The sequence below is a fragment of the Brienomyrus brachyistius genome, chromosome 13, assembly GCF_023856365.1.
Source record: "Brienomyrus brachyistius isolate T26 chromosome 13, BBRACH_0.4, whole genome shotgun sequence".
Taxonomy (NCBI): domain Eukaryota; kingdom Metazoa; phylum Chordata; class Actinopteri; order Osteoglossiformes; family Mormyridae; genus Brienomyrus; species Brienomyrus brachyistius.
The window spans coordinates 18266422-18280476 of record NC_064545.1 but is presented as its reverse complement, the minus strand read 5'-3'; the positions used below and the strand labels follow the sequence as shown (position 1 = coordinate 18280476).

General features: G+C 43.8%; 1 protein-coding gene across 1 annotated transcript; it reads left to right on the top strand.

Moving 5' to 3' along the window:
• Positions 1 to 7749: 7749 nt before the first annotated feature.
• On the top strand, positions 7750 to 13440 carry LOC125706247 (protein disulfide-isomerase A3-like). The gene is made up of 13 exons (XM_048972834.1): positions 7750 to 8078; positions 9169 to 9247; positions 9331 to 9448; positions 9546 to 9653; positions 9849 to 9978; positions 11009 to 11125; positions 11227 to 11352; positions 11432 to 11614; positions 11787 to 11895; positions 11995 to 12123; positions 12589 to 12668; positions 12790 to 12847; positions 12942 to 13440. Exons 1-13 carry the CDS (start codon positions 7945 to 7947, stop codon positions 13056 to 13058), a joined length of 1488 nt encoding a protein of 495 aa, XP_048828791.1. The 5' UTR covers positions 7750 to 7944; the 3' UTR covers positions 13059 to 13440.
• Positions 13441 to 14055: the final 615 nt, after the last annotated feature.

Below are 14055 nucleotides of genomic sequence, written 5' to 3'. Positions count from 1 at the left end.
TACGTGTGGTGTTTCCCTTCTGAACACAGCCTGTTGTTTATTAGATAAGATGACTGAGGCAGCAGAAAAGCCAGTAGTGGAGTTAACATACAAATGTTGTAAGGTGATACAAGTGTCTTGGAGGGCATGAAACGTTTTGTCATAGGCATAATCTGGTCCTGGGGTGCCTTTGTACCACATAGTGACGTGTAAGGCATCGTCAGGCATGAACTGGGTTTGTTTAGGGGACTGCTTTTCTCTAGTTTTTCGCAACAATTCTCGTGTCTGTGCAGTTCCCCCTAGGTCCAGTGACCAATAATATTGTGGTGCTCCGGTTCCTTGCACAACATAGGCTTCCTCATTTATAATTGCTTTCATGCCAGAGTTTGTGGCAAGTACACTAATGCCCATCTGTACCATAAGGTCACGGCCTAACAGATTGACAGGGCAAGAAGGGCTTATTAACACTTGTGCTTGACATTCAATCCCAGTTTCCTTATCTTTTACTGCAACTGGGTTTGTTAGCTGATGACTGTCTGTTTGGCCTCCTGCTGTTTTTATATTTATGACAGATGAGGAGTATGTGACTTCAGGAGGACTGGAGGTTAGGACAGTCCTACAGGCTCCAGTATCACACAGGCATTCGTATACTTTGCCATTTATGATTAATTTCCGACTTGGCAAAGTTCCCCACTGCCTTTCTGCTAATAGCTGATATACTGCTTGCAAATCTATTTCCTCATCCAGGAGGTCTTGTAAGGTAACCTCCGTTTCTTCCCTTAAAATGACCTCTGTTTCACCTCGGATAGTGTCGGCAACAGGGGTCTCCGAGGAGGGTCATCGGTCATTTTCGGTGGAGTTTGGATTAAATGGTTGCTTCCCTGACCTGCAGTCCCTGCTTAAGTGTCCAGGTTTCCCGTATGTCCAACACTCTGTTTCCTGTGAAAACCCTCCTGTTTGTTTATTTCTAAATCTTCCTCGGCCTCTAAATCTTCCTCTTCCTCTACCTCTGAATCCCCCGCGTCCCCGAGGGTTCGTTTGCACTAGTGCTACCACGTCAGAGGCGCTGAATATTGTATCTGTCTTTTGCTGTTTCTGCACTTTCTGTGCGTGTTGGGCATATTCTAAGGCTTGTTGGACTGAGCCAGTATTCTGATGTACCCAATGTTTGTCGAGATATTTTCGCAATTCAGGCTTTAGGCCTGCGACAAAAGCTCGTTTTAATTGTTGCTGATACACTCCTCCGTCTTCCTTGTTGTGAGGAATTCCTGAATTTCCCCTGAACACCACTCGCATCCTATCCATAAAATCCTCAGGTTCCTCTCCATCTTTTTGTTTGCACTGCGCTATTCGCCCATAATCTGCACGTCTCACGAAGACTGTGTCTATCCTCGCTCGCAGCTGTTGTAATGCTTGTATGAGTTCCTGCGAGTTATGTGCTAAGGGCTGATTATTGGCACCGTGTCCAGTGAAGTCGCCTGCCACACGTCCCCATTTATGGGTAAACAACTGTCTTAGGCATCGGTACATTTCCCTGCCGTTCAAATGAAAACTACTTTGTAATTTTAGGATGGCAGTCCAAAACTCGGGTACCCCTTCTTCAACCGGGGGTATTCCTTTTAAAGCCGCTGTTCTATCCTCAGCGGTCCAGGGTCTATATACTAACATAGTTTCGGGTCCTGCATTATTTGGCCCTCGATTTGGGTTTGCCACTTCTACGAGGGGACACTGCCATTCTACCTCCTCTTGTTCTGTGTTATTTTTTGGATGCCATTGTACTTTAGCTGTGGCCAAATCTTTTACAGGATATAGAGAGGGATCAGACCCTCGAGTTAACATGCGAGATGGTTCCACCCCCCCCTTTACTTCTTGTCTATCTGTGGCTGGAACCAGCGCCGGTGCAGGCACCGGAATTTGTGGGGGCGGTGGAGGAGCTGGAGGGGCAGAAGGTCTTGCTGCTGTTTCTTCGTCTAGTGTGATTAAAGCCGCCTGCAGTTTTTTCTCCTTATTTCCCTTTTTCTGTTGTCTCTTATTATCTCTTAGTTTACTCTGTTCTAACCATGCATCAGAGAGAACGTATTCCTTTTTTCTATCTTGGCCTTTTTTATTATTGGTAGTCTGTAACATCTCCAGTTTTAAGTTTCCCTGTAACTTTAATATGTCTGGAGTATGGAGTTTTCCTTCAAACCCATGTTTTTTCCTCCATCTCTGACTACTTATTTGTCCTGATCCTGGTTTATATCCTTCCATAAACTTCTCATCTCCCTCTAGTTTGATTTGTTTACTCTGATTTTTTCCCATTGTTACCTTTTATTGAATACACTACAAAACATAAAAAATCCTAAAAGCAAGTCCCTGGCATGAGACCTCAGGAGGACACCAACACGGCCTTCTACTGCTCACTATTAGAGCAGCGGTGTTAGTTTTCAGGGATGAAACCCATCCTTTATCCTTCAGTCACCAGTATGTTGTTGCTTTTAGGGTGGATCGTGTAGGTTAGTCTAAAACCTGTAAGGACACATCCACATAGAACGCCGTACACTCTCTCCCACAACGCCTACTTTCGCTCCCGCTTAATTTCGGCTAAGCTTAACCACATGCATGCCTTGGCCACCTACTCACTTAGGTGCCGTATGTTTCACTTGGCCACCTATTCACTTAGGCGCCTTGTTTCTCACCTATGTAGTGTGCTCTCTGTTCCGTCACCGAGGTCCTTCAGACATCACCAGACGTCGAGCGCAGTTCTAACCACCGGCCTGATGACGAATTCACATCACAGGTCTTTCTTGCACCCGACTTCGAGTGGCTGTCGACAGACTTCGGTGTCGCTTCTCTCGGCGTACTGGAGACGTCTTCGGGGTTCCTCGGATCCGGCTCGAAGGACCAAATTCTATGTTGGGGAAAGCGCCCGGCGTTTCCACCCCAACTCCACCTTTTATTGAGACAACACACTTTATAGTTTTTACTTGCAAGGGTACCCACACTCTCTGCAATGCAAACTACAGCAGAATGTGTTACAAAGGGTGGTTCCCCTTGACTCCTTTATTTATAGTCAGTGGGAGGCGCAAGAGTCATGCAGAATAGGGAGGTGAGAGAAAGTTCTGGTTTTGCTAAGGTGGGAATACTATTATTAATATAATCTAAAGTATGAGGCTAGGGGAAAACAAAATAATGTATATACATATTTACATTCATTGCTGATCATACAGGAGTGATAACAAAATGATTTTGTGATAACAGTTTCTTCAACCTAACAGTCTACATTTCTGTTTTACCCCATACTAAACTTGTTTGACATTACATTCTTACCCTGGTATTGCATTTCTTTATTAAAAGAAAAAAAAACAATGCTACCACACTGTGAACTATACATCAGGGCTATTCAACACTGGACCTCAATTCCAAATCCAGGTGTTTCAGTTCTCCTATACTGTATAGGTAGGTAGTTTAATGATTACTGATTCTGATTGCCTGGAGGCTTCACATCCAGCTCGCAGGGAAAGGCTGTAGCATGTGCAAGGCTCCGAGCGTGAGTTGCATAGCCCTGCTATAGATTCTAGCAGCATAAAACTACATGTAAGAGAATGCTACCCCACTGAAAACTGTAGGTGACAGTTTCTTACTCTAACGTTAATGGACGTTTATTTTCACATTTGACATTATTAACAATGCTTTTTGGCAATGTTAGCATGATAAGATTATTATCTGAACATTCTTTTATCCTAATTAATGTATGAGGCAGCTTTTAATTTGCAGGATCCGGGCCACTGTAAATAGGGGATGCCGTTTCAACAGAATCCTGTAGAGGGCACTGTGTGTGCTAAATCTGCGATTCTCAACCTGTGGGTCCCGAGCCTGAAAGTGCCTCGAGCCAGAGTTGGAAACGTAAGCATTTTAAAACCAGCAAACTCCTTTGCTGATCCACGATCGGATTTCCCAGCCCCAATACCAGAATCAAGCCCTGCTTCTTTATAGGACTGTGCTTGTTATGAATGTCTGATAACTAGCTAATCGCTTGTTAGAAAGCTAACTTAGATTACTGCAAAATATTTACTGTTTGGCACTTTAGGTTCACCTGTTTTCTGAAAGAAACTTGTCAGCAGTTGCCTGCCCTCTTTTAACTTTCCTTCTCGCTCTCCTGAAGTCCTGATCTTAGTTTCGGTTTCATTTTTGATTCAGAATTGGTGAAACCCACTGACTTCATACGTTAATTACAATATTGATTTCTGCACCGGAGGATCAAACCCTTTTTGCTTTTGAGGCGGATGAGGGGGCATGGAGGGGGCATGGGGCAGGAAGCAGACAGACAAACAGACGAAGGAAACAACGCAGAACTTATCATATAAGTCATAATTTAGTCCTATAATAACAAAGAGTATTAAAATTAGAAACCAAAATCTAATTATTTCCTAGCCTTTTCCTAGCCCCATCCAGACAGGGCCCTGGTTAGTCCGGTCCACCCTTACCCATGGTCTGATGAGGCGAATACAAAGTGCATAGTGTACAGCAGGTACGGCACTGTAAGAAACACTGAAATGAGCCTGACCCGCATTGGGTTTGTACCTGAAAAACAGCCGGCAACATGGCATTTTGAGAAATCAATTAAAATAAGAAGCCAGAACTCCTATAGGAATTTGGAGGGTTTACTCATCTTGGGTAAATGGCAAATGTACAGTGAAATATCTTTAAATAATAATAATATCTGAGAAATCAAACACGATATACAACTTAGATTTCAAATTAGAAATCTAATTTCTAGAAATCTAAAATTCATTTTATTTAAAAGAACACTAAAATGTGAGATTCAACGGCCATGTGTCTCTATCTTCGGTACCAAAACATTTGAATTATTAATATTATGTTATTTAAATGAAATTCTGAAAACCTTGTAGCCTTAGATTTAGCGTACACAGTGCCCTCTAAAGGATTCTGTGGAAACAGCATTCCCTGTGCACAGATCGTACGAATAAAAGGCTGGCAAATGAGTAAACTTCTTTTGTTATGAGTGCTATTGTGATATATATGTGTATATACCATAAATGCGCTGTACGTCCTCGAACACACAACAATAAAATTCTTCATATCACCGCTGGGTATCCCCGTGGGCATTGCAGTGATAGAGTCTGGGGTGGGCTTTGATCCAGGCAGTTCCTGAGGGTGTGGCGGCTGGGTTCTTCAGCTTCATAACCTTCATGGAGATCTTGCTGCGTAACCTGAACTCTCCTGAGAGGCAGCTGCCCAAACTGACTTTTATTCTCCTGCATCGTGATTGGGCTGGTGTTCCTGGACTGAGAGTGACATCTAGTGGTACTTTATCCACAGATTAAACTCTGAGCTCAGTGTCACTGTCAGATGCTTACAGTAGGTATGAAATATTTTTTTATCTGAAACTGAAAATTAGTTGTAGTTTGCACCAGATTACACAGCTCAGTACTTCCTGTTTTCGCCAGTTCAGTATCCATTTCCGTCATTTTATGTTTTATTTTTCACATTTAAGAGATGTTATGTTCTACGGAGCCTATCCCAGGAAACACAGAGTATGATGCAGAGGCAACATCTAGGGTGCTGGTTCACGGCAGAACACATTTCATGCAATTAACCTCAATGCAGGAGGAAACGGAGAATATGCAAACAGCGTGTAGACAGTCTTACCCAATACAGTACGCAGTATTAGGAAGCGGAAGCAGGTAAAAATACTTTGCAAACAAACTAACAAGTGAACAGAACATTGTACTCCCCCTGTGGTGCTTATGTAAAAGATGGTAATTAATCTGCATCCAGCAGCAGAACTGGTAGTTTATTTAGGGCAAACAGCAAATATCGCAACCTCTAGTTAGTAGAAACTTCAGGGAATCATCACAGGGAGGTGACGAGGAGCAGACTCAGCTGGCTCCTGCAGCATAGTTAGAAATCGTTCCCAGTCTTTGGTTTCTGATTGGCTGTTGCCTGGATGAACTTTAGCGCTGTTTCTATAAAAAGAGTAGCCTGCTAATGGTAATGCCCGCTCTCCTGGCGCCAGGGGCGCTGTAAAGGAGGGGTAAACGATGACGATTCTCGGGGCCCATGACTGAGAGGGGGCCCAGAGAAGCCCCCAATAAATGTGTTGGGGGCCCTGTCAAGATTCTTTTCATGGGGCCCAAAATCCTTAGCAGCGCCCCTGCCTGGCACCTTCTGCTTTATGCTCATTAAATCCTCAATCTTTAACCCACCAGATTTTAAATTACTGGTAGCACTTTGCTTGATGGGCACAACTACAGTATTATGATATCATTAATGAGTTCACTAAGTGTTAGTTACACACTGATTTCATGTTATTTCATCATTAATGAATGAATCTTGACGTTTTATGGCAAGCAGTTACTGTATTTGCTACTATATCTGTTAATTCTGTAAACTTTTGTGAACTACTGCAGGAAGTACGGAAGGAACAAGTAATGAATAACACCAGTGAAATACTGATCTCGTGTTTGTTCATCATTAATGAACCGTGACGTATCTTTTATGTCAAGTAGCATCTATATTTGTTCATGATTTGTACTTCAGTAGTAACTGAGTTATTACTAAGTATTTGTGCCCTGTCAAGTAAAGAATTACTAAATAATTTCATGTCTTATCTCATTTCTGATGCAGTTGCGAGAATTCTCACATTAAATATTCAGTTGATGGTGGCATTTTACAGTTCAGTCAGCAAATAGCTTGAGTCTGTAAGTTTGAGCCGTGACTGAGACTAATAACCGTTTAATTATGAGAAGAAAAAAAAACACACACATACTGAAATCCTGGTATAGTCAGATTTACTGGCGCTTGACGCTGTGGTGACATTAGACTGTTTTCTGGTACTTCAGGTTGTGTGCCGTCAGTCAGGTTCAGTGAGTATGGTCCTATTTCCTTTACACGTGTACTTTAATATGGAACGTCGTTTATTCCCTGTCAGCCTCAGTCTATTTTGTACCACATAATAATTTCACTCTCATGTACTAGGACTTTTTAAATCTAATAATAATCTTAATTTATATATCTATTAAATGTATCTTACAGTATCAGGGATACTGAAAGGATCCCATAAATGATATCCCAAGTAAAGTACGAGACCATATGTACTTTTTTTCTTGTCTAGAAAGTTTCTAAAGGAGTTTCCCATGTTGTTTACACCCCATTGGAGAACGGACGGCCGTGACGATTCTCTTTTCTGTATTCGGTTAATTGAAACGGAACTTTAAACGTCCTGCAGTAAAGTGCCATGATTCATGTATAATACGTGTATGCATATTATGTATAGGCGACCTATCAAAACAAAATTTTAATACACATATTAACGGCATTAATGATGTAAATGCTAGCGAAGGGATAGATAATGGATTGGCAAAAAACGACCCCGATAACCATTATGAATATGATTGTTTTGTAGGATGCATGTGGGTTCCTCATATTCAGGAGAATCTGGCTCATCTTTCCCATGTGTTCAGTGTTGAAGATGTAACACTACCTGAGTACATACTGCTTTACCATGATTATTAGTATAGGTATAACAATGTGACACACCACAGGTATTAGTATTGACACTAAGACAGTGTTTCCTTGCACGACTGCAGAGCAGCGCACAGGCTGCGCTGCACCATCACAGCTCCACAACTCCTTTGTCATCTTCGCTCTAACTAGGATTTTCACAGGGAACTCGTGAGAGCGCTGCTGTGATTGGCTGTCTCGCCGAGTATGACGCTCGCACGGACCAATGGGGAGCTGCCACACTGTGGTTACGTTGGGAGGCCCCAGTGAAGAACGTTGTCGTGGGTGCGCAGGCTTCCCTCTTCCTTACAGCGGCGTTGTGTGCTGTTCGGGGCCTGAGCCCGGTTCACGTTACTCAGACAGGGCGGAGGAGTAAGTCAGAGAGTGCAGCAGCGTTTGATATCTTTAGCTGGTTCACCGTAGTTAGATCCGTGTAGCGTGACACCATTCCGCACAGCGATGTTTAAATTGCTTCTCTCAGTAGTTCTTCTTGGGGCTGTCCAGGCCAGCGACGTGCTAGAATTTACCGATAACGATTTTGAAAGCAAAATCTCAGACCACGAACTTATCCTTGTGGAGTTCTTTGCACCGTGGTGAGTGATCTTGCTTTATTCGGCAGTCGAGGAGGTATAGCTCCGTCAGTGTCCATGGCCGTTTCCCGTTTGATATTTGCTCGCAAACCCGAGGCATGGAAGGGCTTTCGTTTCCTTCTCTAGAAGCGGCAGCCGTATTGTCATTTGGTATGATAGGAGTAGATGGTCTGCTGTCCTTTTTGTTGTGATGCTGAACTAAATGTTACTTCATTGAATTTCTACACTTAAAATGTTCAACATTAACAAGTGCACTGGTTGTGTATTATCATTTAAAGGGTGCAAATTAGCTGGCTAGGCGTCTAGTGCCAGTTTTAACTTTGAAATGAGGAATGATTCTGCAGTAATCGCAGAACTGCTATCCGTGGAAACTCATGTTTGGAGTAAATTAGCTTCATAGCGAGCTACTTGCCAGGTTTTTCAGTTTCGTTCTTCTAGACGAACTGGTGTGTAGTTCTCTTTAATGTAACTTTTTGCAGGCACAGAAGCTGCAAAAAATGTTCTCAGATGGTTTTCAAATTTATTTAAAGCGGATGAATGTTGCTAAGGAAGTAGAGGGGTTTGGCATCTCATCTGTTGTCATGCTCTGATTGGGTGGCTGGATTTTGGTGTCCCTATTTGATTGGTTGGAAGTGCTTCGTCTGCAATAGCGGCAACAAACCAGTAGCGCAATGTGTACTTAGTTAATTTTAGATTTTTAAATTTAGAGATTCATTTTGAAATACAACTACTTAATATTTAGTACCAGTGTGTTGTGCGGGCGTCACTGCTTTTAATACAGTGGTGCTCAATTTAAAAGGAAATGTACCTAATAGATTACTTAAAACTAAAAGAAAACATAAATGACAACCATGTTTGACTTTGAATTGAGAAGGTACCGAAATAAGTTTATTTTCTAGAATTCCTGTTGCATACAAAGTCACTGGTTTCTGTGGTACTGTGCTACTTGTGATTTGGCGCCTGAAGTCCGGAGTCCATTCAGCTGATCTGTTGCACATACCAGTCCACATATGACGGATCCAGTAACTGCTATGTGCTTTGTCACACTTTACTGTGTAAACTGATGTGTGCTGAATGTTTGCCTTTCCTGTAGGTGTGGCCACTGTAAACGACTTGCCCCAGAATATGAGGCTGCAGCGACGCGTCTTAAAGGGATTGTCCCACTGGCTAAGGTACAGAACGGTGTGTCGGAGTTATGAACTGGCTGTTCAAAAAGTGCTCTGGGAGTGAACTTGAGCCTGTGTGCTTCCCTCAGGTGGACTGCACAGCTAGTAGCAATGTGTGCGGTAAGTATGGTGTCAGCGGGTATCCCACGCTGAAGATCTTCAGGGACGGAGAAGACTCCGGGGCTTATGACGGACCGAGAACCGCAGGTACTTAAAACGAAGGACTTCAGCACATGTAACGCTGTAGTCTGGTCTTTGGCTTGTGGTTGGCCTGTTCTGAGAATTGCTCCCTCCTTTCCTCCAGATGGAATTGTGAGCCATCTGAAGAAGCAAGCCGGCCCAGCCTCCGTGGAGATCAAGACGGTGGCGGAGTTCGAGAATTATGTCAATGATCGCGATGCCAGTGTTGTGGGTGCGTGTTGAGGAATCCTGAAAAGGGTGGCAATTTAGCTTTTCCCTCCTTACATTTTTTAAACTAAGTCAGGTGTTTCATGCAAAACTGTCTGAAGAATCTGTCTTTATTGAAAGCAGCCACACCTGATAAATGCAAGTATTGTCTGGCAGACCAGCGTGAATCAAAAAAAGACTTCATGACTTTGCCCCCCAGGCTTCTTCTCGGACACCGCTAGTCCTGCCCAGGCGGAGTTCCTGAAGGCGGCTGGGGCCCTGAGGGAGTCCTATCGCTTTGCACACACCAACAATGAGGAGCTGCTGAGGAAACACAACGTTGATGCTGAGTAGGTTCCTCGACGTGCTGTGTGACTGGATACCCCAACTTCTGAGGCAGGGAAAGGCTGGGGGGGGGAGGGAGTAGTGTTGTCGCAAAACCAAAATAACCAGTACTGCAACGGTGCCAATGCCAAACATTAACTATTGTTCATGGTAAATTATGCAAGTTATGCAGCCACTGATTTTCGGGAATTGTTGTTCTTTAATAAATGAAGCCTCACTTCACTCGAGCACATTGCCTGATATTGCCAAGCTTCGCAGTGTGATGGCTGATTTCATTCAGTTACAAGGTGAAGGGTAATACGTTCTACACTCATAAAGGACATATCCGTCCCCGACTGTTGTGCACTTTGGCTTTATCGTTATTAAAAATGCGCACTGGAGGGGTGGGGCACTGCGTGTGAGGAGAGTATTGGCCGGGAGGAGATCAGCATGGATGCGATTCGTAATATGGATTTTGAAAAGGTGGTACTTTGACTAATAGTAGGAAAAAACACGTGAGCACACAACTATTAGATAAGTTTGATCACAGAATAAATGCATCATTGCTCTCCACAGTAAACAAAAGAATTAAGATGGTAAACTGATGTGTCCACGAATGTTGGAGTAGTTTCTTTTGCTTTCTTCTGTTCATCTGCTCAAACACAGTAAACAAACTTCCCGTGCAGCGAATTATGTTTGATATGTAACTGCTTAAAATGCAGCGTAGCATAATAACCGGTAGGGACAGATGCTAGTTTGATGTTAATATAGCCTGCTTGCTGTAGTGTTAGATCTTGCTAAATTGTATGATCCCTTACATAAATCACTGACTTGAAGCTAGATAGATCATATTTAACTAGCTGAAGTTTTAGCAGCTTCTTGTCTTTTATGTGGAGCACTTGGAACAGATAAATAAAATTTGCTAATTTGGTGGAACTATATGCTATACAACGTAATGTATGCAATTCTGACATAATGAATAATTTGTTCAGTGCCCAGATTCTCTGCAAATCTCTGTAGACTGAACTCTTAATGAAAAGTGTGTTTTGTTTTCAGGGGTGTCGTTCTCTTCCGGCCAAAGCGTCTCAGCAGTAAATTTGAGGAGACCGACGTGCCCTATAACGAGGAAAAGTTCACCAGCTCCAAAATCAAGAGATTCATTCAGGATAACATGTGAGCATATTCTCCCTAAGCTGTGATGGCATAAAACCTAACTACTATAACAGCTGGTGCATCAACGTTGACGGGACTCTTTCCATTTTCCCGATTTCCAGTTTCGGAATTTGCCCCCACCTGACTGATGACAACAAGGACCAGCTGAAGGGGAAAGATCTGATGGTGGCCTACTATGATGTGGACTATGAGAAGAACCCCAAAGGCTCCAACTATTGGAGAAACAGGTACTGACTAGTGATTGGTTTCAGAAATGAGGCGCATGCTTTGAGGATCAATGAGGGTCATGACTTCCTCTTTCTATAGAGTGATGAAGGTGGCCAAGAGCTTCCTAGACCAGGGGAAGAAGCTGACCTTCGCTGTGGCCAACAAGAACAGCTTCAGCCATGACTTATCGGAGTTGGGGCTGGATTCCAGCACTGGGGAGGTTCCTGTGGTGGGCATCCGGACTGCCAAAGGGGATAAATACGTCATGCAGGAGGAGTTCTCGTGGGTTTCTTATTTTTTTTCCCCCCATTATTGATTTGAGATGTGTATATATTCATTTGTTTGACTAAAATGAAAGCCAGACTGGTTTGTACACAATGCTCGCTTCACCAATGGAGAATAGACACTTGGTCCCAGAGCGTTTAAATGATGTGTGCTGGTACTTCTTTGGCAGACGTGATGGGAAAGCACTGGAGCGGTTTCTCCAGGATTACTTTGATGGAAATCTGAAGCGTTACCTCAAGTCTGAGCCAATCCCTGAAAGCAATGATGGACCAGTAAAGGTAAACTGGGACAGTATTATAGAGTTGGCGTAGGAGAAGTTCTAATGCGAAAGCGCTTCCTTGGCCTCTTCTCTAACACTTCTGCACTGCTCGCTGTAGGTTTTAGTGGCCGAGAATTTTGACCAAATCGTGAATGCTGATGACAAAGATGTCCTGATCGAGTTCTACGCGCCCTGGTGTGGTCACTGCAAGAGTCTGGAGCCCAAGTATAAGGAGCTGGGTGAGAAGGTAAGCCTAAGGAAATGAGGGAAACGTGAGCAAGTGTAGCAATGGTGAAGAAAGATCTAGCCTTTCAAATTTAACGATTAGCCAGGGATGGGAGAATGGGAAGGACTTCAGGAATGTGTGACCTGATTGAAATCACGGGAGAGGCCTGCAATGTAGTGTCTCACCTCTGAAACCAGGAGTCTATGCCCCAGGTCTATGATTGTGGAGTTTGCATGTTCTCCCTGTATCATTGTGGGGTTTTCTCTGGTTCATCCACACAATCCAAAAATACAGGTGAATTGGAATTGCCAGGTGCCAGTAGGTGTGAATGTTTGTGTGTACTCTGCTATAAGTTGGTGCCCCCCATCCTGGGATATTCCCCGCAGACCCCCACAGCCCTCCATAGGACAGGCAGGTATAGATGTATGGATTTGTAGGGTATACCTTTCAAATGTTAAATTACCCCTCGTCCCCCACTTGTCCCAGCTTGCCAAGGACCCCAGTATTGTCATAGCCAAGATGGATGCCACTGCCAATGACGTGCCATCACCTTACGAAGTCAGAGGGTAAGGAATCTGAGCTGGTCGTCTTTGTGTCATTGAGGGTTAAATGAGTGCTTAAAGATGTGCTGCTGTCTAAGCTCGCATGTCTACACACTGGCTGATCTGCTTCTTGCTCGTGTTTCAGGTTCCCCACAATATACTTCTCTCCTGCTGGACAGAAGCAGAATCCAAAGAGATACGAGGTCTGTGCGCCGGCAGTTTTGGTGCTGCATGCGGTTCATCCGGCCCTGTAATGGCATGTCTTCCTTACGGTCTGACCGCTGCTCTGTCCTCCAGGGTGGCCGTGAAGTCGACGACTTCATCTCCTATCTGAAGAAGGAGGCCCGCAATCCTCCTGTGGTTGAGGAAGATGAGAAGAAGTCCAAGAAGAAGAAGAAGAAGAGCGAGTTGTAGATGGCCGTTCGAAACAGCTGTGGAAGGGAAGCGTGGAGAAGGAGGAGGAGGAGAGATTTGCAATCATTAGCGTCCTGCAGAACAGCCCGATCCAAGTCACACTGGTGTCCCCGTTCCAGACGAGCTGCTCCGGGACCACTGTGAGGGCCAGAACATAGCCGTCATCGGCTCCGATGGGACCACGGTCTGTCGGGATCAGTTCCCCTTTCTTCTGTCTCTTAGACAGTCGCACTTTGAGGTCCTTTCCAGATTGTTTTTGTTTTGTGGAGGGTTACTCGTTTTTTATTCTTTAATTCCTTAATTTTGTTTTCTGCCCTTTGGTACCACTGTTTTATTTTGTACATTTGGACAAATCGAATAAAGGCCCAAATTACCAAGGTGACTTGTTGTTCATGAAGGTATATTTCACAAATTGTCAAACCAAGCTTATTTCACCCGCAAGGTGTTCGTGACACTTATGATCTTCTTTTAGCATTATTTAGTAGATATTGGTGTATAACCACTTAGAATAAATGCCATTTAGAAGCCACAGAGTTAAGCAAACTATGTCTAACTGTGTCTGGTAAATGAGGCAGGCAGCCATGGCAAAAAGGTAGGTGCTATACTGTTTAATGGCCTTTAGGGGGTGCTATTGTGGCCAGCTTCAGCCCCCCCCCCCCCCCCCCCCCCTTGACCTCAACCAGGATAAATGGTGAGACACTCAGTGTTCGCAATATCTACACACGGTGTCTTGCAAGTAAGCTGTGGTGTGAGATTGAAATAGATTTAAAAACAAAATTGACCTTTGAAATATTATTATTAAGATGGGAAAGTAGAAGGATTTTGTTTTACTCCAGCGTGCCACTATTCTTAATGTTCATTTGATTAAGTAAATGACCAGCAGATGATAATCGCAGTAAATGCACTAGCATGCAACGGGGTCGCCAGGGGCTGCAGTCAGACCTTATTACCAACCCTGTGAAATCCCAGCAGTGAGCATTAATAGGCCTAAAAGCAA